General features: G+C 32.2%; 2 protein-coding genes across 3 annotated transcripts in view; both read left to right on the plus strand.

The window, feature by feature from the left end:
• LOC136845304 (guanine nucleotide exchange factor for Rab-3A-like) overlaps nucleotides 1-27,500 on the plus strand; it is a 292,347-nt gene that overhangs the window by 87,577 nt on the left and 177,270 nt on the right. The gene's annotated exons all lie outside the window — the stretch shown is intronic.
• LOC136844806 (small proline-rich protein 3-like) overlaps nucleotides 7,284-27,500 on the plus strand; it is a 30,497-nt gene continuing 10,280 nt past the window's right edge. Inside the window, exon 1 of the mRNA XM_067114044.1 lies at nucleotides 7,284-7,386. Coding sequence (XP_066970145.1) covers nucleotides 7,284-7,386 — 103 coding nt within the window. The remainder of the gene's footprint in view (nucleotides 7,387-27,500) is intronic.

Genomic DNA, 27,500 nt, shown 5'->3' on the forward strand with positions numbered 1-27,500 from the left:
AGAAGAAGAAGAAGAAGGATCCAAGTTCCTCTTCTTCCTGCTCTGCTAAGGAATTTGGGTTGACAAGTAAGCGCTGACGTCATCGCTTCGTGATGCTTTGTTTACATTGTGACGTCACAATAGCGTCAGCGATCCGCAGCAGATCGGTGAAAACGAGTCAGTGTCGATAGCGGAGTCACGATAGGTACTTGATAAAGGATTATAGTCTTCAAGCATTCAGTGGTAAGGTCTCTTTTAGAGTGTTCTTGATTCTGCTATCGTTACTACTTCTGTCAGAAAGGGTGAAGGATTCTAGCCCATCATATGCTTAATGTAGGTGGACATAATTGTTCCAGCGCCTGTTTGTTTCATGAGATCAGTCAGTTAGGCGATCAGTAAGTCGTGTACCTCAAGAAAATTATGATAAACATAACATTTCTTATCATAATGTCGTTCTTGTGCGTAGTGGCACAGCGCATATCCTCAACAGTTAAATTCTTTATTTCTCTGACGTATTTGTTCCAAACTCCAAATATTTTAAGATAAGACAATAAATTTGTTGGCGAATCAGTTAATTCACCAGTGCAATGAAAAATTCACCATCTAGTATTTGAATGGTGTGCTAATAGTGTAATGAAACATTCAAAATCGAATATTTGAAAGGGGTACTAGTGAGGCATACTGTATACATATATGGGCCTACATCTTGCTCATTTTACAGTGAGCGTGGGTATATAAGACAATGGTAGTAACTGTGATGATGGAGATGGTGATATGATGATTATGCAAATGACAAAACCACATTGACTCTGAGCATTGCATCAGAATAAAAGGTCTACCCTTTTGGCACGCTATTCAACACGTCATCAACTGGAAAAACTTCACTGAAGGGTATATATTATGAAAAAATATTATAATGACCTAAAATCCGTGGTTTTTCATAACTTGATGGTTTTAAGGATGGTTTCGTAATTGGCTGTTTACTGTTGACGTCACTTGCTGGCAACAGTGGTTTCTGATAAGAGGATATTTGCAAGGCAACGTGAGTTTGAGCTTTTGTAATACTTAATACATTAACAGTTTTAAGTACAATTTTTGTCGCAAATTTAATGCCACTTATATAACAATAACTTTTAGTTACGTTGCAAAGTCGAAGGTCAAGGGGCTGGAATGTTCATAAGCTGATTTTAAGACAGACATAAGGCCTCAAATGAGGGTGCGTCTGTACCAAAGCAAAACATGTCATAAACACATTGGCAACTTGTCTTTTACATATCACCAACAGGTTAGAAACAAGTCGACGACTTAAAGATAGTCTTACATATCATCAAACGCATCACCAACAAGTCGACAACAAGTCAACGACTTCAAGACAAAATCTTAGTGTTCATCTTAGGTTGCGTCTACAGTACAGCAGAACATGTCATGAACATGTTGGTGACTTATCTCTTACATTTCACCAACAGGTTGACGACAAGTCAGCGACTTTAAGACAGAATCTTTGAGCGAGAATCATATGAAGCACTGGTTAAGACTACTAATGAGTTAATAATCTTATTTAGTAGTCTATCAATTTTAATGGTTAATGATAATTCAGGCCAGACTGACATGTCTTCAGTTTTTATTTGTATTAGACTTTGATTGCCCGCGGGGTAGTGCCATCAATGCACCTCAATGAAGAATTAGAGAATTTATTTCTGGTGATAGAAATTCATTTCTCGTCATAATGTGGATTCCCACAATAAGCTGTAGGTCCCGTTTGCTAGGTAGCCAGTTGGTTCTTAGCCACGTAAAATAAATCTAATCCTTCAGGCCAGCCCTCTCTAGGAGGCTGTTAATCCAGCTCAGTGGTCTGGTTAAACTAAGATATACTTAACTTCACCTTCGGCCCCTGGCTGCAAGCCCTTTCATTCTTCTTATAGTACCTCCATTCATATTCCCTTTCTCCCATCTTCCTTTCCTCAGCCCTCTCCTTTTTTCCTGTCAGCGCAGAATGACCACCTCATAGGTCCCAGCGGTTGGCCTTTGGCCTAAATTTTGTATTCCAATTTGAGTTATATTTCGTTAATATTTTCTTTTTGGAAGTAGTCACGTGAAGCAATATGGGTTATTGCCATGTCTTCAAAAGTTACTTTGTATTATAGTTAATTTAATTTAAATTATGTTTGTTATAAGTACATTATTTATTCATTTTAATTGCCAGGTTCTAAAACTGAAAGATATTGTTTCAATTAGTAACCTTAAAATAATTGAAAATCTCGATAATGAAAGCTTAAGTAAACACATTACTTAATACAGGAATATTATTATATAAATGCATTATTTTAAAATTCAATAGCCAGGTTCTAAAACTGCAAGATGGTGTTTTAATATATCTTAAAATAAGCAAAAATCTCGATAATTGAAAACACATCAACATAAACATGTTGATTTCGTTTCAGCTTGCAACTCTGAGTAGGTATTTTGACCAGATGTAGATACCCGTGTCAAGGTCATTCACAGAACAGAGTAAATAAGATGGAGAGAGAGAGAGAGAGGAAGGATAATTTACGTACTTCGAAGTCCTACTTGCTGGACTAAGTACGGACTTAATAATCAATTGCTTATTTTTAAAAAATATTTTTGTTTATATCAACTACATTATAACATTTGTTCTTCAGACGTATTTGTAGTATGGCTTAATGGACAATAGTTCCTAGAGTGTTTAGGAGATTCTAAATCTTTTACGTTATATACGCACAGTCACGAAGAGAGAGAGAGAGAGAGAGAGAGAGGTATCACATTGAGTGGGGACCTTTATCCACACCTTCGCATTAACAAGATAAAAGAGGATAAGAGGAAAGAGGTTGTACTTTCATAAAAAATAATTCATTGATGAAACATTCTCAGAACAAGGCCTTCGTATTACATCTAGAGTAAGTATTCACACTCCTCTCTCTCTCTCTCTCTCTCTCTCTCTCTCTCTCTCTCTCTCTCTCTCTCTCTCTCACCTATCTTAATATCTTTCTTAATGCGATGGAGTGGGTAAAATGTCCCTCATAATACGATCTCTCTCTCTCTCTCTCTCTCTCTCTCTCTCTCTCTCTCTCTCTCTCTCTATATATATATATATATATATTTCTCTTATGTATATATTTATATATATATATATATATATATCTTTGTTAATCTCTTAAGGTGGGTAAAGTTATTTTATATCTTTGTTAATTAAAGTTCTATTAAACTTCTCTCTCTCTCTCTCTCTCTCTCTCTCTCTCTCTCTCTCTCTCTCTCTCTCTCTCTCTCTCTCTCTCTCTCTCTCAAGCAAACACTTCCATCTCATTAGAAAATTAACACGACTCAGAAATCTTCACTTGGCGCAAGGTAGAGATCAGGTTCATACAGCTAATTATTTCCGCCTCAGAAGTTCCCTGCGATTTAAGTGATTGGCGTGGAACGAAAATGAGTGGGGACATGTTTTAATCACTCTATAGGAAGAGAGTATAGGGAAGAGAGAGAGAGAGAGAGAGAAAGAATGCGTGTTTAAACATATTCAGAGAGACAGACAGAGATAGAGAGATAAAGTGTGTGTTTAAACATCCAGGGAGAGAAAAATGTTTAAACATATTCAAAAGAGAGAGAGAGAGAGCGCTAATATGATGGTGAGGACTCTTCAGTTAGAGTCACATTAAGAAAGGTAAAAATGAATAAGCAAAAGGAAATGAGAGAGAGAGAGAGAGAGAGAGAGAGAGAGAGAGAGAGAGAGAGAGGGTTGGGGTTGGCACGTTTAATGGAAGATAAAAAATCAATACCCTTGAGGTGTTATAGCCTCCTCTCTCTCCGTCGGCCTGCTGCAGGCGAGAGGATACAGTAAATTAATTTCAAAAGTCGACAGCGACTAATAGGGAACTCGACTTGCTTCCGGGACTACGCTGTTTCTGTCTCTGTCTGTATTAAATAGTCGATGTAGGAGAGAAGTTCTTGCCATGTTTTCCCTTCTCTCCTTCTTTATCCGTTTCTTCTTTGATTACGTGTCTGAAAGGATGATGAAAGAATGTTGGTAGGAGGTGGTTATCAGAACTGGCTATCAGTACATGGGGAAAGTTCTTCTTTGGAGGGTGGTTAGAGCTCTCAGCTGCACGCTGTTGGCCCAGCGTTCGAGTCTCCGTCCGGCCAATTAAATTAGAGAATTTATTTATGGTGATAGAAATTCATTTCTCGTCATAATGTAGTTCAGATTCACAATAAGGCTGTAGGTACCGTTGCTGGGCAACCAGTTGGTTCTTAGCCACGTAAAATAAGTCTAATCCTTCAGGCCAGCCCTAGGAGGCTGTTAATCAGCTCAGTGGTCTGGGTTAAACTAAGATATACTTAACTTTTTTTTAGTACATGGGAGAGAATCGTCTCAGAGATGACCAGTGTTTTGAGCTGGTTAGTTGAACTGGTACCAAGTACATTGAACAGAAAAATCTAAGTGAGGAGAGATTGTTGTCTCAGCAGTCTGTACTGGACAAACATCCTATTGTAAATTATTTTGTCAAATGAGCAGTTGCGTTGTCAAATGCAATTAGAATATAGTATATAGTTTGTTAATGGATATACTATGCAGTTATATTCTGAATGAATTTTCGCTGTATTTCCCAGAACTGTTTTAGAAGCTTTACTGCAGAAATGCATCTTGATGACCTTCCATATAAAGTTTTAATTGAGCTAGTTTCTCCAAGGGCGTGGTAATCCTGGTGCCTTATCATGCAATGCAAAAGGCTCTGCTAGATGCTTTGTTAAAGCAACGCCTCTTGCGCTTCTTTGTTATGCAAATGTAACTCTTAAGGGTATGTTGCCTTTTCGTATCGACAAAGTAGCGGAATTACATTCAAGTTACTGGTAAAACGTAATATTATTGTCATATATAGATATGTATAATAAATATATATATATATATGTATGTATGTATGTATATATATATATATATATATATATATATATATATATATATTATATATATTTATTTATATATAAGTATATATATATTTATATATATATGTATATATATAATATATATACACACATAAATACGTACATACAAACACATACCTATAGACTGTGCATCTGTGCACAAATATACCAATCATACACACACACACATACACATTAAGGGCGAGAGACGTCACTACCTCCATTTTAGGTAATAATACAGATGGACCGCATCGCCTACGGTGAATAATTATAAATGTTGGTATTGACGAGGTCGAATCGAGCTTCCTGCTTGGTTATGAGAAGGCTCCGATTGATTAAAGTGAGTAGATAGTCTGTAGTCCGGCACTTGATTTGCATATAAACCCGGCACTTTGCTTTTCATAGGCACTTTAATCTAAAGTACATTTGAAGCTGTTTAATGCAGTTTTGGGTAGAAGTGGGATGTAATATATGTATATACACATATATATATATACACTGCATATATATATGTATATAAATTAATATATATGCATATATTTTGTAAATATTTATTATATATATAAATGTAATATACATACAGTATATATATAATACATATAAATATTTATATATACAGTATATATATATATATATATATATATATATATATATATATTTATATATATATACATATATATATATATATATATATATATATATATATACACTATATATATATACTCTATATATATATACACACAAATATATATATATATACAAATATATATATATATATATAAATAACATATATATATATATATATATATATATATATATATATATATATATACATGTGTGTATTTATATATGTATGTATTTATGTATGTATACTTAATGTATGTATATATGAATACATATACATATATACACATAAATATATATATCTCAGCTTAATTCTAAAATGTCCCTTTCCCGCCCTTCACTGCATTAGCAACGCCCTTGAACTTAAAACGCCTCCCCGGGGAGAAGGATGGACAATAGGAGAACTCAGGCAACACCTCCCACGGGACACCCAGCAAGGTTAATGCAATTGAAACCAGAGGTGGAATTGAGAGAGAGAGAGTGAGAGGTGTTACCTTGGTCTCTGTAGACGTCTGTTGCTGCGTGTTACGCATGCGCTAATAAGGTCTGTGAGGTTTATTGGTTTATTTGATTGAAATGGGAATTTGTGGGGAGAGAGTAAATGAGGGTGTAAGTTTTTCTTTAAAATTAGAGGTTTTAAATTGTTGCTTTTAGATTTGGGGATAGGCTTTACTTACTTGTGTTCTTCAGCATAATATTTATCATGGCTAGTGGATGTGATTATTATTCAGTTATTATTGGTCAGTTTTACACACACTTTACACACACACACACACACACACACACATATATATATATATATATACATATATATATATATATATATATATATATATATATATATATATGTGTGTGTGTGTGTATATATATATTATATATGTTTATATTGAATATATATGTGCATATATATATTATATATGAATATATATATATATATATATATATATATTATATATATATACATATATATATATATATATATATATATATATATATATATATATATATATATATGAGATGAGAGAGAGAGAGAGAGAGAGAGAGAGATGGTGGACAGCGGTATTGGAAGAAGAAATAGCACGACGGCTGAGTGAAGGTTCAGGAATAACTATAGCAGGGAAAGCAGTAATTAAAAATGAAACAACCAGAAAGGGAAAATGTACCCTTTTTGAAATTTAATCTTTTTAGGAATTTCTTAATAGGGAAATTTATCCTTTAAGGAAATTTATCTTTTTAGGAAATTTCTTCTTTATAAGGACATTTCCTCTTTGTAGGGAAATTTCTTCCTTTTCAGAGTGAATTTCTCCTTTTTACAGAAATGTCTTTAGGGAATTTTTTTTTTAGGGAATTTTCCCGTTTTGTGATATTTCCTCTTTTATAAGAAAACTTTTTTAGGGATAATGCTTCTTTGGAAGGAAATAGTCCCCTTTTAGGTGAATTTCCTATTTTTAGGGAATTTCCTCTTTTTGAAATTTCTTAGGGAAAATTTCTCCATTTTGAAATTATGCAGATTTTAGGTTAATTATCTATTATTTTGTGAATTCTCTGTTTTAAAATTCCAATTTCTTTTGAGAATTTCCTATTTTGCTGAATTTCATAATTTTTGAAATATCATAATAATTTAGAAATCCTTTTCCTCTGTTTTTCTTTTCTCCCGGTTTCCACCAAAAATTTGGCCCTTGCCTAGGTGCCGACAAGTTCTGCAAACTAAGGCAAATTTGACTTCATGGCTAGAGCAAGTTTTAATGGCCCCCGGGGCCATACAGGAAATGGAAGAGAAGCAGGAGGAGGAGGAGGAGATGAGGAAGAGAAGGAAGAAGGAAGAAAGAGAAGGAAGGAAGGAGGAAAGTTCAGATGACATAATATCATCTCTTCCTCTTTCTCTTTGAAAAAGATTTGTTTAATGAGCTGCGCTTTCGGATATTCGGCTTGTGTTAAGTTGGGTAGGATGCGCAGCCTCTTCATGATTGGGTGTCTGGGGTTTTTGAGGTTTCTTGAGTTTGCTGGTTATTCTATCAGTTTGTTTCGTGTATACTTGTGTACTTTTAATGTGTCACCTGCGGACACACACACACACACACACACACACACACACACACACACATATATATATATATATATATATATATATATAAAATATATAATATATATATACTGTATATAATTATATAATATCTATATATATATATTTTATATAATGTATATAAAATTTAATATAATATATATTATATATATTATATATATATCTATATATATACAGTATATAAAGTATAATATATATATATATATATATATATATATATATATATATATATATATATATATATATTATACAATATATATATATATATATATATCTCTCTCTCTCTCTCTCTCTCTATACTCTCTGCTCTACTATATGTATACACAACTATATATATATCCACCATAATAATATCTTTTACACGTAAATTTTACATAAATTTATAGTGCACTTCAATATGCTAAATTAAATGTTACAAGATAGTACAAGATTTTATGCATGGTATTTTGATAAACAGTGCGTTCACAAACAATATAACTAGAAAATATCACTGATCATCAGTGGGATACAGGAACTGAAATCGAAAATAGCCTTGAGTTTGTCGAAAAACGGGACAATATCTTTTAAGACAAAACTCAGCCTGATGAACAAACCGGAATATATTTTACATAAGACATGGAACTAAATTAATCTGCAGGTGGACAGCAATCTATAACAGTTTTCTGCCCACAGTACGTGAAGCTAGTGAACAGAAATGTTCTATTATGTAACTTCAAACTCGTTTAAGATGTGCTTCTTGCAAAGAAACCACGACTATCTGCCTACGCTGTTATTTCACAGATCACCTTCATATATAAGGTGATAAGTCTCTTCCCTCGTCAATTTCCCAGGCCAGGCCGTCTCTCTCCTCCTCTAAGATATCTTGTAGATTTCAGAGTTGGATGTTGACTTAAATGACTTTTTAAACTGAATATCAACGCTCAGTCTTATTGAGTAGCTGCTGCGAAAGATTGTTAGAGAGAGAGAGAGAGAGAGAGAGAGAGAGAGAGAGAGAGAGAGAGAGAGAGAGAGAGAGAGAGAGAGAACTTAGAATAATTAGAAATGCAAGACACTGTTTATACGAGCAAAGATAATGAATTGTATTTATTTAATTGGTTAAGACAGGGAGAGAGAGAGAGTTTAGAATTGTACATCAGAAATGCAAGGCAGTGATTATACGAGCAAAGATAATGAACTGTATTTATTTGATTGACAAAAGGAAAGAGAGAGAGAGAGAGAGAGAGAGAGAGAGAGAGAGAGAGAGAGAGAGAGAGAGAGAGAACTTTGAATTGTATATCAAATACAGCCTATGAAATATACGAGCAGAGATAATGGACTATATTATTTATTGATTGAATGAGAGAAGAGAAGAGACGTCAATTGCATATCAGAAATATAGTCCAGTAATTAAGTATTCGCTAATAAGATAAGCATTTTTAATCTTCATATCAGCCGGTAGCTCTCAGTCTGCTCATCTGTATGGGAACAAGCTTACAAGATTATATTTCGTAGTTTCCTTTGAGATTCAAGTCCATTAAATGCCTACTTTCTTTCCATGTCCGATAGGTATGCATTTTTAAGAAGATGCAAAATTCAATTCCTGAATTTAGAGTGAGTGCATTCAGGAGTGAATAAATGCAAAATTTAAGGTCAAAGATTGAGTGGGTGTATCTAGGGTGAATAAATGCAAAATTTAAGGTCACAGATTTTAGAATGTAGCATTCAGGGTAAAGAAAATGTGCAAAATTCAGGATCGCAGACAGCAGTAGCTTGCAGTGTATTCAGGATCAAAGATTTAGAATGCATTGCATTTAGTCACAGATTTAGAATGCAGTGCATTCAGGATGAAGGAAATGCAAATTCAGGGTCACAGATTTAGATGGGTTTGCATTCAGGGTGAAGAATATGCACCGTTCAAGGTCACAGATTTAGAATGCAGTACATTCAGGGTTGAACGACCTTGGCCCGTCGACGCGGGAATGCATTTGTATAATCAGCTGTGACTCTACGTATTTGGGCAGGCGAGAGAGATCAATGGCCCTATTTTTTTTCTCTCTTTTTCTGTCTTTTTTTTCAATCAAGCTGGTTGACCACTCTTTGCAAGGTCATTGCAAGATGGGGAGTTGATGACCCCAGAGGTTCTGTCCAGACTCTCTGCCGGAAGGTGAGCATTGAGCTGGACTGTCAATGGATCTTTTTGTTCCTACAGTAGCTGCTGTTATTCTTTGTTATTGCTACTGCATGTCAGTTATTGTTACTGTTAATGGAATGAGTTCTTGTTGTTAATGCAGTTTTAACCATTGTTATTTGCTAATGCAGTGTAAGTTATTGTAACAACTAAAGAGTTTTAGTTACTGTATTGCTAATGCAGTCAGTCGTATTGTTATTACTAATGTAGTTTTAGTTATTATGGTTATTGATAATGCAAGTTTACTTGTTATTGCTAATGCATTATTAGTTATTATTGCTAATGTAATATTAGTTATTGTTTACTATTATTGCTTATGCATTTTTAGTTGTTATTGCTAATGCAATCACATGGGTCACCAAAATGGTTAAAAATCCACACACACACACATACACACACACACACACACACACACACACACACACACACACACACATTATATATATATATATATATATATATATATATATATATATATATATATATATATATATATATATATATTGTATATGTATGTATGTATATATATCTGTATATATATATATTGTGTATGTATGTACATATGTATATATGTCTATATATATATTATACATATATATATTATATATATATATATATATATATATATGTATATATATATATATATATATATATATATATATATATATATATATATATTATATATATATATATATGTATATATAAATAAAGGCAAAAGTGAAACAACTGAGTGGTTGCTATGCCTTTGACTTAGTGTCCTTACTTAGCAGACTGATAGAAATGAAAAATAAGTTTACAAAGAAATTCATCATAAATGACAGATAGATGGGAATTATAAAGGAAGAACAAATGGACCTACCAAAACAGTAAATATTTGAGAGTTTTTACAAAGATTAGGCCCAACAGCTTAGGAAGAGGGAAGAGTCATTAAAAGATTATACAGGAAAACTGACCTTCAAAATGACTTTGGAAAGAATAATCTGATGAATATGTTATAAAATATATAACAACTATATATATATCCTTTTGGTAAACATAAAAATTTTTATAATTAGTAACATTTAAAATTATATATTAAAAACATGAATACATATAAAATATATGTAGCTAACTAATTAGTAATTGAGTGATTTTATCTTTGTTATTTTGAACATTTTACTAATACAGGGGTCCAAATAATAAATGCCAGTGCTGGTTAAAATTATTAAGTGGGAAGTAAAAGTACAATAACAGATTCTAAAGATTTTGAAGAAGAGAAATCTTTCGATCTGGCAATTACTGAACTTTCAGCCAATTTATCCTGTGAGAGTTTTCCCTTAAATGAAAAATATTGCATTGATGCTTGCTCAGTTTTGACAGAATACTTATTCTGTTTAATTTTACTTTAAATCCTTCCTGGATTGACCAATATAAAAAGAAGAGCAGTCCAAGCATGGAATTTTATATATGCTGTTGCTTTCCTTAGGGCTTTTTTTATTACCATTCATTTTAGTGTTATATAGAAAACCAGGTTGACATTAAAAGATTTTAACAGTGATTTTGGTTTCAAAACCACTAAAATAAGGCAAGCTAAGAATGTTCTTAGGATTTCTTTCTCCATATTACTTTCACTATAAAACTTTTTGTGGGCTTTATTATAGCAAATATCTAGTATATGTGAAGGATAACATAAATCTATCCCTATTTTTCTTTATGTTTTCGATTTCTTGATCCAGAGTACTGGGACTGTCAATGCGCAATGGTCGTAAAACATAGAAGAAAAAATTTATATTTTGATATTAAGGTGATGGCCTGAATAAAATGGACTAACGTTGTTGTTGGTTGGTTTCTATAAATACTGAATTTCCATTGAAATGGTTTATGTATTAAAACATCTAAGAAAGGGAGGCAACTAGTCTTTTTCTAATTCTAAAGTAAACTTAATGGATGGTACCTTGTTATTCAAATTAGAGAGTAAATCATTTACATCAATACCAGCAGGCAAAACAGCTAAAATGTCGTCAACATATCTATACCACTTTAAAGGAGTATAAATGATATTAGGTAAATATCGTTTTTCAAAGAATTTATGTACAAGTTTGAGAGGAGTAGATAAAGGTTGCCCATTACCATACCAAATATTTGCTGGTAGAATTCACCATTAAATATAAAACTTACAATCACAAGTGCACAACCCAGTGAGTGAAATAATATGACTGACAGGTAGAGGTTATCATGATGGATTAGTTCGTTACTAAGATACTTTAAAAATGGAATCGATAGGACTTTAGTAAGAAGAGAGAACAAACACCAAAACTAACACATCTAGCACAGGGACAAACTGATTTTTGTTTAATTTATCAACTAAATCTAGTGAATTATATATGTGGAGAATCTGAGATAGTTCCAAGTAAGAGGGTCAAGAGCTTGGTAATATATTTAGAAAGTTTATTGGAAACTGAGCCAACAGTGCTGATAATAGGCTGCACAGGATTATTTTCTGTGTGCGTTTTTACTCATCCGTACGGTATAATGATGGAAATTTTACTGATAACTGATATTAGTTCTTTTCACTTTGAAGTGTTTTTTACTGTGCCGTTGAAATGTTTTATGACTGACTGATTTTTTTATTTTTTGTAAGTCATCACCATCCAGTAAGGCTTGCATACGTGATATGTAGTCGCTTATGTAAATTACAATATTATTCGACTTATCAGCTTTGTGATGGATTGCATTGTCTTTTAAAATTGGTCAAAGCTTTTCCTATAGCGAGCAGAAATTACTTTCATTTTAATATTCGCAGCTCCATAAACAATACCTTTAATTATGTCAGCATGATTTTGAGAGGAATCACAATATTTTCCCCTATTACATAGGGACGACGCAATCGTTAAAGCAGAGGGTCTGTTTCGATACAAAGAAGGATAAGCCATATCCAAGTGTACCCCAAGTCCAGCCTCTGCTATCAATAAGATTTTAAATTTCTGTCGTTTCCTTGTTAGGGCATCTGTAATCCTACGAGGTTTCCGTAAATTTCTTGTCGCAGCGAGTCCTTCCAATCAGCCGGGATAGAACGTTTGAATGAAATTCTGGCTTTTCTAATTCTAAAATTTTTTCTCTCTTCTTGCTTTGGTGCTGCTATGTGGCGTTTTTAACATCATGGCACTGAATTCATTGAATGGGTGATGGGCATATCTTCTTAAACGGCATGGTAGCAAGGATTTAGGGAGCACTTGTTCACCTTGCAAAATTGTTATTGTTTACCAAAAGGAGAATATATTGAGGTGTTGTACTTCAAACATATGTAATCAGCTTATTCTTTCCACAGTCCTTTTTGGTGGTCAGACTCTTTCCTGTATAATCTTTTCAATTGGCTCTATCCTGCTTCCGAGCTGTTGGGCCTAATCCTTTGTAAAACCTCTCAAATATTTACCCTTGTTTTGGTAGGTCCACTAATTCTTCAACTGTGTTGGATTCCAGGTATATCTGTTCCTTTATTATCCCCGTGTGTTAATTATACTGAGATTTCTTGTAAACTTATTTTTATATTTCTATATATGAGTCTGCTAAGTAAAGACAGTAAGTCGAAAGGTTTAGCAGCCACCCATTGTTTCACTTTTTCCTTCGTAGTATTTGCCTTTATCTACACACTCATCACGTTCTATATCTTCATGATTTAGTTATGCATACATACACACACATATATATATAATATATATATATACATATGGACATTTATACATACATACATACATACATACAGACACATCACAGATATATATATGTATATATATATATATATTCACACCCTCCATCAATGTGCATTTTTCCACCAGTAATAATAATAATGATAATAACAAACAATAATAACAACAATAACAATAACAACTTAAATTGATTTCGAAGTTGGAACTGCTGTTAAAGCAAGCAGTTTTTTACCGGAGCGAAATGCGGTATGTGTCGCCTCATTTGAGTCATTAAGTTAATGACTGGCGGTCATTTGCTTCCGATAGACACTGCAGTTGAGCGCAATTGCACACCGAGAATTTAATCTGCAGTGATTTTTGTATAACAGGAATTTCATTATGCCGAGGAGTTGACTGGCAAAAATTTGTTAGTTAAAATTTTAAAGCAATCGAAGATTATGAAAGAAAGGGTAATAATTGTAGTTAATAGCAGATAATGTAATAATAATAATAGTTATTTTTATTATTATTATTATTATTATTATTATTATTATTATTATTATTAAATGAGTATGTTTTCTAATGAAAAATGCATGAATAAATAGTATAATAATTATGATCGTAAAAGATATATTATTATTATTGGTTTTATTAATATTATTGTGCTGCCGTTGCGTGATGTCTTGCCGACTGACATCATCGGTAGTTTGGCATTGGGGCCGAGGATGAATAATGGGAACGCTGGAATGAGGATATTCCCAGTTGGGCGAAGATCTGTCAGATCGAGCTTCGCCGCAGAAATTTGGCTTGAAGTTCGCCGACTGCAACCAACCAAAATTCGCCGTCCATGACCACCCGCTGAAGCCCGTGTATAAATTCGAAGGACCTATGCAACCTGCCAGTCCTCTACGAGCTCCCCGCTGAGAACGACAGAAGAGTTCGTTCGAAACGTCGCGGCAACAAGTAATAGCAACTATATGTCATAATATTCTTACTGTATAGAATATATAAAAAAAGCAGAATCCAGATTTTTTTACTTTCCCATGAAATGACAAATGTAGGCGAGCTGTTAGCACGCACCACCAATGAAGAGAAGTCCGCAATAAGGTAAACAGAAAAAAGACTTCTACAAAATAAAATGCAGTTGAAGCAGCAATATTCAATGAAACCTGTTTAAAAGAGGGTCTGCTGCCAAATTATTATTATTATTATTATTATTATTATTATTATTATTATTATTATTATTACTATTATTATTATATGCGTATATTTTCTAATGAAAGAGGCGTGAATAAAATAGAATAATAATTATAACAATTGTAAAAAATTATTATTATTATTATTATTATTATTATTATTATTATTATTATTATTATTATTATTATTATTATTATTATTATTATTATCGTGTTCGTGGAAGGAGACTTCTTGGGAAAATGATTTTAGTTAAAATAAGTTTCTGCAAATTACAGTAAAATGCGTTGATCAAATACTGTACATTTTTAACTTTACTTAGGGGATTGAAAGGTTTCCACCTGGCATTTCCAAATTCTCTCTCTCTCTCTCTCTCTCTCTCTCTCTCTCTCTCACACACACACACACACACACACACACTAAGGCGTAGACGCCAATTGTAAACGATATGACATAAATTAAAGCCTCTCTCTCTCTCTCTCTCGTAAAAGGCTTGCTTATGACGCAGTGAATTAAGAGCATTAGACCCAATTAACATCGGACATATCGTCAGTAATTCATTAACAGATCCACTCAGTTTTGACACTGAGAAGGGACACTCGTGTTTCCATTAAGAGTTAATCCCTCTTTTTATATCCTTTTTAATTTGGTCATTTATTTGTTCTTTTCATAACTGATCCCCCTTTTATTTCCGTTAACTTGTTGTTTCTTTCAAATGAGCACCTTAATATTCTTTGAAGCTTGAATCTCAAGTCAGTGGCCCCTGGTGGGCTTGTTCTTCTTCGAATAGGTTTGCCTTTTGATAATAATAATAATAATAATAATAATAATAACACACACAATAATAATAATAATAATAATAATAATAATAATGAGCATTTATTAATATTTACTGATTCATTTATATTTGTTTGTCATTCTTTATTTAATATTTCCAATGAAAAGTAAAGGCCCTTTTTTCACCTGCATTCGTAAATCGTCCAGTTTTTGTGTATGTCGTTATATGTCGTATTTGATATATTTATGTTCTTGTATCTGCCCCCGTTGTCGAGGTGGAGGGACTGAAACTGACTGTTACTATGTTAAATCCATTATTATTATTATTATTATTATTATTATTATTATTATTATTATTATTATTATTATTATTATATTCGCATCTGTCTTGGACATTGTTGACTGTTGACTTTACTAGCAATAATAATAATAACAATAATAATAATAATAATAAAAATATACAAAATATACAGAACAAGACACCCAGCTCGAGCGCTTCATTGTTGCAAAAATACGAGTACACGTCTTTTCTGAAAGGAATTCGCCTTTCTTTCAAAGGCTTCAGAAGCATATTTGCGAACCCCTTGACGTCATCAGGTGAGTAGGATTAGAAATTAATACCAAGACTTGTTTTATCATTAGTTTCGTGATGTGTGAAGTTACGTGCTGTTGTTTAGTGTTAAGTATATCTATTGTTTATTTTGTTTTTTTGTATATTTTATTTAGTATGTGCTATTGTTTACGTTAAATATTTATATTGGGTGGTTTGGTTTGGTTTCTACTTTTTGTAGGGCTTTGTTTAGTGCTGCTGTCTTTGCTAAGTTATGTATTATGTCTTTAAAGCTTTTGTTTAGTACATGCTGTTGTTTATGGTTAATTATTTCGGTTATTTCTTTTTGAGCTTTTATTTAGTACGTGCTACTGTTTACGGTTATATTTGTAGTGTTTATTTTGTTTTAGGGCTTAATTTAGTACGTGCTATTGATTACTCTTAAGCATTTGTATTCGTTTTGTTTTATTTTTGTAGTTCTTTATTTAGTATTTGCTATTGTTTAATGTTAAGTATTTGTATAGTTTTCTTTTTTTTTGTAGAGCTTTATTTTAGTACGTACTGTTGTTTACAGTTAAGTATTTGTATTGTTTCTTTTTTATTTTGTAGAGCTGTTGTTTACGGTTATATTTGTATTGTTGCTTTTGTTTTTAAAATTTTGTAGAGCTTTTATTTAGTACATGCTATTGTTTATGGTTGAGTATTTGTATTATTGCTTTTAGAGCTTATTTAGTACGTGTTATTGTTTACAGTTAAGTTTTCTGTTATTACTTTTGTTGTATTTTTTTAGTGTTGTAGAGATTTTATTTAGAACATGCTATTGTTTACAGTCAAGTATTTCTGTTTCTTTTTTTTTGCAGAGCTTTATTTAATAATGTGGTATTGTTTATAGTTACATTTGTATTTCTTTTGTTTTTATTATAATTTTTTAGAGCTTGGTAATATTGTGTGTCATTGTTTACAATTATATTTGTAATATTGTTTTGTTTTTATTTTTTGGAGAGGTTTTATTTATTACGTGCTGTTGTTACTGTTAATTATTTGTATTGCTTTTTTAAAAATGTTTGTAGAGCTTTATTTAGTACTTGGCTGTTGTTTACAATTATTTCACTTATTTTTTTTTTATTTGTGGAGCTTTGATTTATTACGCGCTATTGTTTTTTATAGAGCTTTTATTTTGTACTTTTTTATTGTTTCACAGTGAAGTATTTATATTGTTTTTTGTAGAGGTTTATTTAGAACGATATTGTTTGCAGTTATGATTCTGTTATTTCTTTTATTTTTTACGGAGCTTTTATTTAGTAAATGCTGCTTGTTTACAGTTATGTATTTTGTTGTTGATTTTTATTTTTAGAGCTTTTATTTAGTACGTGCTATTGTTTACTGTTATGTATTTGTATTGTTTCTTTTTTTTAGATTTTTGTAAAGTTTTTTGTTTATTTTTTGTTGGGAAGACTGATGTGAATATGACATCATATAGTTTGTTTGCATTGTTTGATATTCAACTTGTTGTATTTTTCCTTTTATTTTATGTCTTATTTTTGTTTTTTTAGTTATCTCACTTTCATTTTTTTTCCTTAATGCTTTCCTTATTAGAGGCTCCTTGTGCTTGTAGCATTCTGCTTTTCCAACTAGGTCACAGGTTTGGTTGTTTAGATAATAATAATACACACAATAATAATAATAATAATAATAATAATAATAATAATACAATACATGTGAACAAGATGGTTTTGAAGAGATATTATATTATATATATATATATATATATATATATATATATATATATATATATATATATATATGTTATATATATATGTATATCTTTTCACCCATCTTACTGTAAGGGTCTTTCCTGTTATATTTATGATTATCGTTAAAATCACTTATTACCACATCATTATGATATATTATTGCCTTCATCCTACGTATCACTGCACAGAATTATCAGTATCATCATTTGTGCATATTTATGATTTATTCCGGTCCTCAAAACCCTCATCACTAATGCAGAAATTTATATCGTCAGTCGAAAGTCTTTCTTACCATTTAAAGGCTGGCTGTCTGATGTTGTTTATTTTGTTCTCTCCAAGGATTTTGTAGGACTTCTGAAGACTGCTCTAGACATGTCAGAACGTCAAAGAACAACGAACAGAAAAACAACATCAATTTAGAAAGTTTCTCTGTTCCTTTGTTCTTGTAAGAAATTAGGTGTGCTGAGTATCACATATTTATGCCTGAAAACAGCAAGAATGAGATTGGTCAAACTTCCTTATAGGGAAAAACAGAAAACTCTGATGAAGTTGTGACATTTGTGTATGACGGTTATTGAAAAGTCGACAAATACACACACACACACACACATATATATATATATATATATATATATATATATATATATATATATATATTATAAAAATATATATATATATATATATATCTATAAAATATATATATATATATATATATATATATATATATATATATATATATATGTTTAGTATATATATATCTATAAAATATATATATACTGGTATATGTGTATAATGTATACATATAGTCTATAATGTATGTATACATTATATTATAATGTATACATATATGTGTATTTGTAAAGGCATGTACATAATTGAACACACACACATATATATATATGTATATATATACATATATATGTATGTGTGTATGTATGTATGTATGACATGAGCCCTTAGTGATTTTATGTGAAATAAAGTCAGTCATGGGAGAACAAGGCTGAAAGCCAATGCTGCCTTAAGGAAGAAAAAAGGTTGAATAGGCTGCATGCCTGATTGGTGAAATTTGAAATAAGGGAACCACGGCAAGTGCAATATGGGAGCCAGTGAGAAACGAACTGTTGAAATGGTAGGTCGCGAGTGTGTGCCAGTCGTCTGCGGTATTGTGTAAACACGACCTGTTGTTTAATCGTAATTTTAATTACAGTGCAATCAGGGTCTTGTTATAGCTACATAAAATGTAAGTATTAACTGTCCTCCTCGTCTCATTTGGTCAATCCTTTAACCTACCAATATCAGGTTATATATTGATATTTGTATGTTTGTGTGTGAATAAGGATGATGGAATTGAAACTATTTCACTGACATCAGATAACACTAAACAGAATTTATTTATTCACAACAGATAAAATTATTGCTAAATAAAACAAAAAATTCTAAATGTTATTCCCATGCAAGAGTATCCGATTCTGTATAAGGCCATGATAGGTAACTGGTTAGGTTAAGTATACCTTAGTTTAATCCAGACCACTGAGCTGATTAACAGCTCTCCTTGGGCTGGCCCGAAGGATTAGACTTATTTACGTGGCTAAAAACCAACTGGTTACCTAGCAACGGGACCTAAGCTTATTGTGGAATCCGAACCACATTATACCGAGAAATGCATCTCTATCACCAGAAATAAATTCCTCTCATTCTCCATTGGCCGGTCGGAGAATCGAACGAGGGCCTAGAGAGTGCAGCCGAGTACGATATCGACCCATCCAATGAGGAACTAGGTAACTGGTACATTACAGCTTAGCTAATGTAGGTTTCATGATGGTCAGCACCTGGCCCAATCAATCATTGTTTGACCTTGTAACCCCTAAAATTACTCTAACATCACAGACACCCAGCTATCCATAAATTAAAATGAAGTGAAGGGAATTATTTAATTTTAGTTTTCTGTAAAAGAAAACGATTGAGATGGCTATTTGTCTGTCTGTCCTCACTTTTTCTGTCCACCCTCAGATCTAAAACTACTGAGGTTAGAGGGCTACAAATTGGTATGTTGATCATCCCCCTCCTATCATCAAACACAACAAATTGCGGCCTTCTAACCTGAGTAATTTTTTTTTATTTAAGGTAAAGAAGCATGATCGTGCTTTGGCACCGCAAACGACACAGGCCACCACGGGGCTGAGAGTTTCATACAGCATTATATGCTATACAGGAATTAGATTATGCCGAAGAAACTTCGGCATTTTTTACTGGTTATATTTTAGTTGAAGTTTATAATTACAAAGATCATCTTATAATTATCAGTTTTATTTTCAAAGAACTTTGCTTGATCAGAGAAGTGATATTATTTCCAGCTGAATTTAAAAGAGACCCTTCATAAAAATAAATGTCTTAATATTGAACAATTATGTTTCCAGTTACTTCAGGTAATAAACAAATTAGCATCAGAGTTTTTTAAAATGATATTTTCTTCTGCTGAGTTAATATTAAAGTGTTCACACTGACACCAGTGTTATTTTCTCTTCCTTGTTTACATTGGGTCTGTTGACCTTGCTGTTTTGACTGCAGGCTCATGAGAGAGAGAGAGAGAGAGAGAGAGAGAGAGAGAGAGAGAGAGAGAGGAGAGAGAGAGAGAGAGAGAGGGGGAGGAGTGGTAGGTTACCTATGATGCACAGACATTATATGCAAATCTAAATGAAAACTTGTGTTTCTATGTTATTATAAGAGAGAGAAATTTTGTAACCCATGATGCACAGATATTATGTACAAATGTAATTGTAATCTTGTGTATTTGTGCGTCATAATAAACGAGAGAGAGAGAGAGAGAGAGAGAGAGAGAGAGAGAGAGAGGGAGAGAGAGAGAGAGAGACTGAATTACGAAATCAGGTCACATCAGTTTCTGGTTCAAAAGAGCTGTTGTGACTTTGCAACTGGTCACTGGAGAGTTATTTGATAATCGAAGCTCTGTTAATTATCAGAAGATAATTTATTCATTTTGCTGAACTCAGCATCTTTCATTGTGAAATATTTAGCGTGAAGAATGAATAATGAAAGTTAGAATACTTGAATTACTTCCACTGAATGAAGAACGAAAAATTCGCTGAATGTTGAATAAAAGTGTATCTTTCATTACATACAGGATAACAGTGTCCTTTTGTCTGGATAGGAAATGGTTTTCACTTTGAATACTTTCTAAAAATATATATTTTTCACCGAACAATTTCTAAAAATATATATTTTCCACCGAAACAATTTCTAAGAATGCATACATTTCATTGAATCATTTCTAAGAATGTTTATTCTTCACTGAATAATTTCTGAGAATATACTTTTCACTGAAAATTTCTAAGAATATATGCTTTTCAATGAATAATTTGAGAATGTATACTTTCCACTGAATAATTTCTGTGAATGCATACTTTTACTGAATAATTTTTAAGAGTGTATACTTTTCATTGAATCATCTCTGAGTGATATTTTCAATTGAATAATTCTAAGAATGCATACTTTTCACTGAAATATTTTCTGAGGTATGTTTTCACTGAAGAATTTCTAGTAATGTATACTTTTCACAGAATAATTTCTAACAATATATACTTTTCACTAAATCATTCCTAACCATGTATACTTTTCACTGAAGAATTTCTAAGAAAATATTCTTCCACTGAATAATTTCTCTTAACTAAATAAGAAACAGAAATTCTATTCATCACATGACATATTTAAACCTAAGATGTATTAAACTTGTTATGAAAACTGTTGCAACCATTTTTCATGTAAACGTTAACGTCATAATAAAATGGTGGATGTCTCCTGTTACTGAGGAAACAAATTTGTCATGGTGGTAATCCATGCGTACATAAACTGTCATGGAAGAGTCATGACGTGATTTAATCGGTGAGATAATTTTCCCTGACGACCTGACATGGAGAGAGAGAGAGAGAGAGAGAGAGAGAGAGAGAGAGAGAGAGAGAGAGAGAGAGAGAGAGAGGTTACCCATGATGCTGAGACATTATATACAAATAGAGAAGTGAACTTGTGTATTTCTGCATCAGTTTAAACGAGAGAGAGAGAGGGGCGGGGAGGTTAGGTTCCCTAATGATGCATAGATGTTATGTACAACAGGGAGAGTAAATTTGTGTTTCAGATCACTATAAACAATGGAGAGAGAGAGAGAAAGACAGAGAGTGTGTGTTTCTACATCATTATAAAGTAGAGAGAGAGAGAGAGAGAGAGAGAGAGAGAGAGAGAGAGAGAGAGAGAGACCTTTTGCAAGCACAATATGAGTTTCAGAGGGGAATGGTATGAAGTGGCCTGGGGTGGGAGGGGGGGAATCCACACGTGGGTGTGAGAATAACAAAGGTGCTGTATCATCGCCACTTCATGATAATATTGAACAAAGGGTATGTCGGCGAGGTCAGGCTTCTCGTAGATCATGGGTGTCTTCTCTCTCTCTCTCTCTCTCTCTCTCATTAGTTTATAATGACTTTCACACACACACACACACACACACACACCACACAGAGTTCAGTTTTCTATTTGCATGTAGTATAGGAATGCATGTTTGTTTATATTTTTATGTAATATCTATGCATCATGGGTGACTGCCACCCCCACCTCTCTCTCTCTCTCTCTCTCTCTCTCTCTCTCTCTTTTGTTTATAATGACTCACGTACCGCAAGTTCTGCGTGCTGCCATTTGTGTATACAATCTCTGCATCATGGGTAACCTCTCTCTCTCTCTCTCTCTCTCTCTCTCTGAATGTATAGTATCTAAGCATGCACGTGGCCTGTGCCAAATCCATCAGTCAAAAGCGTAGTATTTCAGCTGAATATTAATTCATCAAGGTTAAATCTTGCTGTCACGGACGAGAAATAATCCTTTGTGAAAGAGAGAAGTCTATCTGACCAGTTTGAAGGAACTTTGTTTAATACAATAAGTACGAGATCGACGTTGATTGATTTGACAGATTAAATCGATTTTTTTTGACAGTTTTGAAAAAAAGGATTAGATTCTTCCTTTGTAGTTCTCGTTGGGTCTTAAGGTGACATGGTATATTTTTTGTTTGTTTATAAGTGTTTGTATGTTTTATGTTTGTTTTGGTTTGCTCTGGTCCTAAGCATTGAATAAAAGTAATTACTGGTATTTTAGATAAGTCTGATATATATATATATATATATATATATATATATATATATATATATATATATATATATAGTATATATAATATATATGTATACATATACAGTATATATATAATATATGTATAATATATATATATATATATATATATATATATATATATATATATATATATATATATATATATATATATATATATATATATGATTTTTAAAACATAGCACTTTTAAGCAATATAAAGCACCATTAACATCGAATTCTTTAAGTCAGTAATAATATAGATCAAATGTTTAATTTAATGAAGAAATTCTCTTGGTAATTAATGAGATGTTGCAATATTACACACACATTACACATTACATACACAATAATAATTATTATTATTATTATTATTATTATTATTATTATTATTATTATTATTATTATTATTATTATTATTATTATTATTATTACTTCAAACGAACACCATTTTCTTGAGAAGCTTTAATTTCAAGTCAGTATTCCTGTGAGCTTGTTCCATATGAATAAAGGTTTATCTTCTGAATATTATAGTTATGGATGCATGTAGTAGTGTTATTCATATTGTGCTTCCAAAATTACTGTAACACATGTTTTAAACAAATGTCGATCGTTTATCACATATCACAAACATGTTGGCAATTAGGCGACAAGTCAACGACCCCAAGTGAAAAACAAACCTTTCAAATACTGGATAATCGTATGAGGAACTGGTTAGAACTAACAGTAAGTCGTTGACTTTGTATATAACATTTACAATATGTTTCCGACAAGTTGCTGACACGTTAATGACATGTTTCTACAAAGCTATGGTTTATGGGAGAGAAAAAGCTGTCTTTGTTTTGAAGCTAAATCCAGGTCACCTTTGGGCAAGCTGCATTGAACCGCTTTTGCTCAAATGTTGAAGTGTTAGGTAGGCAAAAGGAAATCAAAGGGATTGGTCGTTGCTTTGAAGACAGACAGTGACAACCATTCGGTTCTTTTGAGGTGGCCTTGTTGTGTGCACATCATGAGAATTAATGCTTGATGGAGCCACTCATTCATACATAAAATAATTAGGATAGAATAGATCTCTTATCTTCCCATAATTTGATTGGTCACAGTTATTCCATTTTTTCAAAAGAATATGTGAAAACTTTACACGCAAACATATATGTGGATATTTTCTTATATATTTATATATATATATATATATATATATATATATATATATATATATATATATATATATATATATATATATATATATATATATATATATATATATATATATATATATATATATATATATACAGTATATGTATGTATATATATATGATATACATACACTGTGCGTGTGTGTACAAAAACTTTATACGCACACATCCATCTATTCCAGTTTCAGATGCTCTCTCTCTCTCTCTCTCTCTCTCTCTCTCTCTCTCTCTGATTCTATTTTTCATAGGTACACGAGAAGGATTCTTTACTACATCAGGTCCCACTAACATTATAAAATGTTAAGAAGTTTTAGACAAAGGAAAGAAGCCACTGAATTATTCAGTAGAAACCTGGGAAGTGAGAGAGAGAGAGAGAGAGTCTGCTGATTACAATAACAGCTACTGCAAACATGACGCTGACGAGAGGCATCGTTGCTTATACTGGCTCTCTCTCTCTCTCTCTCTCTCTCTCTCTCTCTCTCTCTCTCTCTCTCTGTATATGATATATATATGTACACACATACATATATATGTATATATATATATATATATATATGTATATGTGTGTGTATATGTATACATATTATACATATGTTTATATATACACATACATATATATATATATATATATATATATATATATATATATATATATATATATATATATAAGACAGATGCTTTGCAATCATGTGAAACTTAAACAGAGCAGATGGATGGATAGAGAAAAGAAGAAATATTCTTTGTTTTGGAGAGAGAGAGAGAGAGAGAGAGAGAGAGAGAGAGAGAGAGAGAGAAACTGCCAACAAGCACCTCCCAAAAGCATAATTTTTTTTTTTCCTTATGACAGCCTCAGGCAATGTGTATGTGTGTGTATGTGTATTTGTGTGTGTGTGCAAAACTTCGTAAGACTATAAGTGCCTTTCTCTGAGAATTATTCTGGGAAAGGAAGTCCACGAAAGCTTTCCTTTGACAAACATGCATTGTAGGCATTTTCCTTATCTGGAGGCATGAACCTTCAAAATCTGTTTTGCTACGTAACTGGTGCAAAGAGCTTGTGTGTACATGTTTATATAGGAGTATGTTTGTATCCGCTTGTGTGTACATGTTTATATAGAAGCATGTTTATATACGAGTTGTGCTTACGTGTTTATATAGAGTATGTTTGTATCCGGGTTGTGTGTACATGTTTATATAGAAGCATTGTTTATATCCGGTTGTGTTTACGTGTGTACATAAGAGCATGTTTATATCCGGGTTGTGTTTACATGTTTACATAGAAGCGTGTTTGTATCCAGGTTGTTTTTTTACGTGTTTATATAAGAGCACGTGTGTATCCGGATGTTTATTTGTTTATCTACTTGTTTATACTTGTTTACTCAAGTGGTGTTCAAGTCGTGAGGAAATAGACAGGTGGATTATTTCCATACGTAAATGACGGTAATATAAGAGAGGACCGAGAAGAAGGTTCCGAAGCTCCCACTGTGCTGTTGACGAGAGAGATATTTTGCCCGGGCTGACGATGACAAATTGAAGTGCGGGAGTTTATAACCCTTACATGAGTGGCGTTCCTGTACTTATACACGTTTCACATCATACACTTTCGTTGAACGTGCTATTTCCCATTTTTCATATGGGGAAAGCACGATGCCTTCTTTTTTTGAAGTGCTTTGATTTGGCGTTGGTAGGCCGTAGCCTCGATCGGCTGCCCTGCCTGACATCGCTTAGACCCGGTAGCACATGTGTATATGTATCGTGCATACTTCAATTTTGTATGTTAGTTGATCTTGCAGACGAGGGTGAGCATGAGTTTAATGAAGTTGTGTAAAGGGTATTCTAGAGATTATAGATGATATAGTTTATTTTATTGGTGTCTGTATGCCTGTGTCCTTAACAATAAATAACGCTCAAGGCTTTTAACAAAAAAAAATAATTCACACTCACCAAGGTATATATATATATATAGGTCGGGCATGATACATGAAACATACGCTACCGGGGTCTAAGCGATGTCAGGCAGGGCAGCCGATCGAGACCACAGGTCTACCCCAAAGCCAAATCAAAAGTCCTTAAAAGAAGGCATCGTGCTTACCCCATACAAAAATGGGAAAAAGCACGTTAAAAGAAGAAGAAGAAGATATATATATATATATATATATATATATATATATATATATATATATATATATATATATATATATATATGTATATATATATATATATATATATATATATATATATGTATATATATATATATATATATATATATATATATATATATGTATATATATATATATATATATATATATATATATATATATATATATACAGTATATATATATATATATATATACGTGTGTGTGTGTGTGTGTGTGCATTTATCAGTCAGAATTCAAGCTTATGAACACAAGATATGAACTTTAAAGAAATACTGTGTTTGTCTATTACCCTGAGGTTAAAAAAAGACTCATTTTTCCATTTTCCTTTTTTCCTTTTCCGCGGGAAGTTTCAGGGAACCCAAAACAATTTCCTTCCTGAAAGAAAACCATCAGTCACGCACGCAGGAACGAAAGCAAACGAGAAAGCAAAATATATTCTTGAGTAAAATAACTGCAAGCGCCTGTTTGCTTGTCATTAGGTCTTAGTTCGTATTACGTGGAGAATCCTTTGTTCAACGTTCTGTAAAGACTGTAATGAGATATATATATATATATATATATATATATATATATATATATATATATATATATATATATATATATATATATATATATATATATATATATATATATATATATATATACAGTATATATATATATATATATATATCACTGTGTGTGTGTGAGAATTACATTCCCTAGTTCTTATAAATGATGTATATTTTTGGAGAAGGTCTGAGGTCTGTATTCAACATTTGGGGAATTTTTGGGTCCGAATCTTCATTTGAACAGTTGCGAATTTTTTCCTATTTTAATTTAAATATTAAAAACTTGAATTTTAATGAAAGCATTTGCAATATCGTGCAGAAAGAGAGCTATTTATTAAATTAAACACAGTACAGTCTGTCTAATATTCATGTGTAATAGTGTATAACTCAAATATTATTTATATACACCTTTCTGTGTTAGACACCTTATTCTAGTAGATAAAAGATTAAGTATAAGTTATTCTAAGAACAATTTTCTTTTTGCGGGATTATTTTTAATAAGATGATAATTTTGTTTCTTACAGGGCACTCGGTATGAACAAAGAACATGAACAGTATGGAAAAAACTACTGTTTTTTCGAACTATAATAGAAAGGTTTTATTTGTTTAGGTAAGTCATTCACTTTTGACACACATTGATTGTGATGTTTTGATATCTTTGTTTTTCTCTAGATAAACTGATGAAATCAGCAATGTACACTTGCTTCATGGC

This window comes from Macrobrachium rosenbergii, chromosome 13 (genome assembly GCF_040412425.1).
Source record: "Macrobrachium rosenbergii isolate ZJJX-2024 chromosome 13, ASM4041242v1, whole genome shotgun sequence".
Taxonomy (NCBI): Eukaryota; Metazoa; Arthropoda; class Malacostraca; order Decapoda; family Palaemonidae; genus Macrobrachium; species Macrobrachium rosenbergii.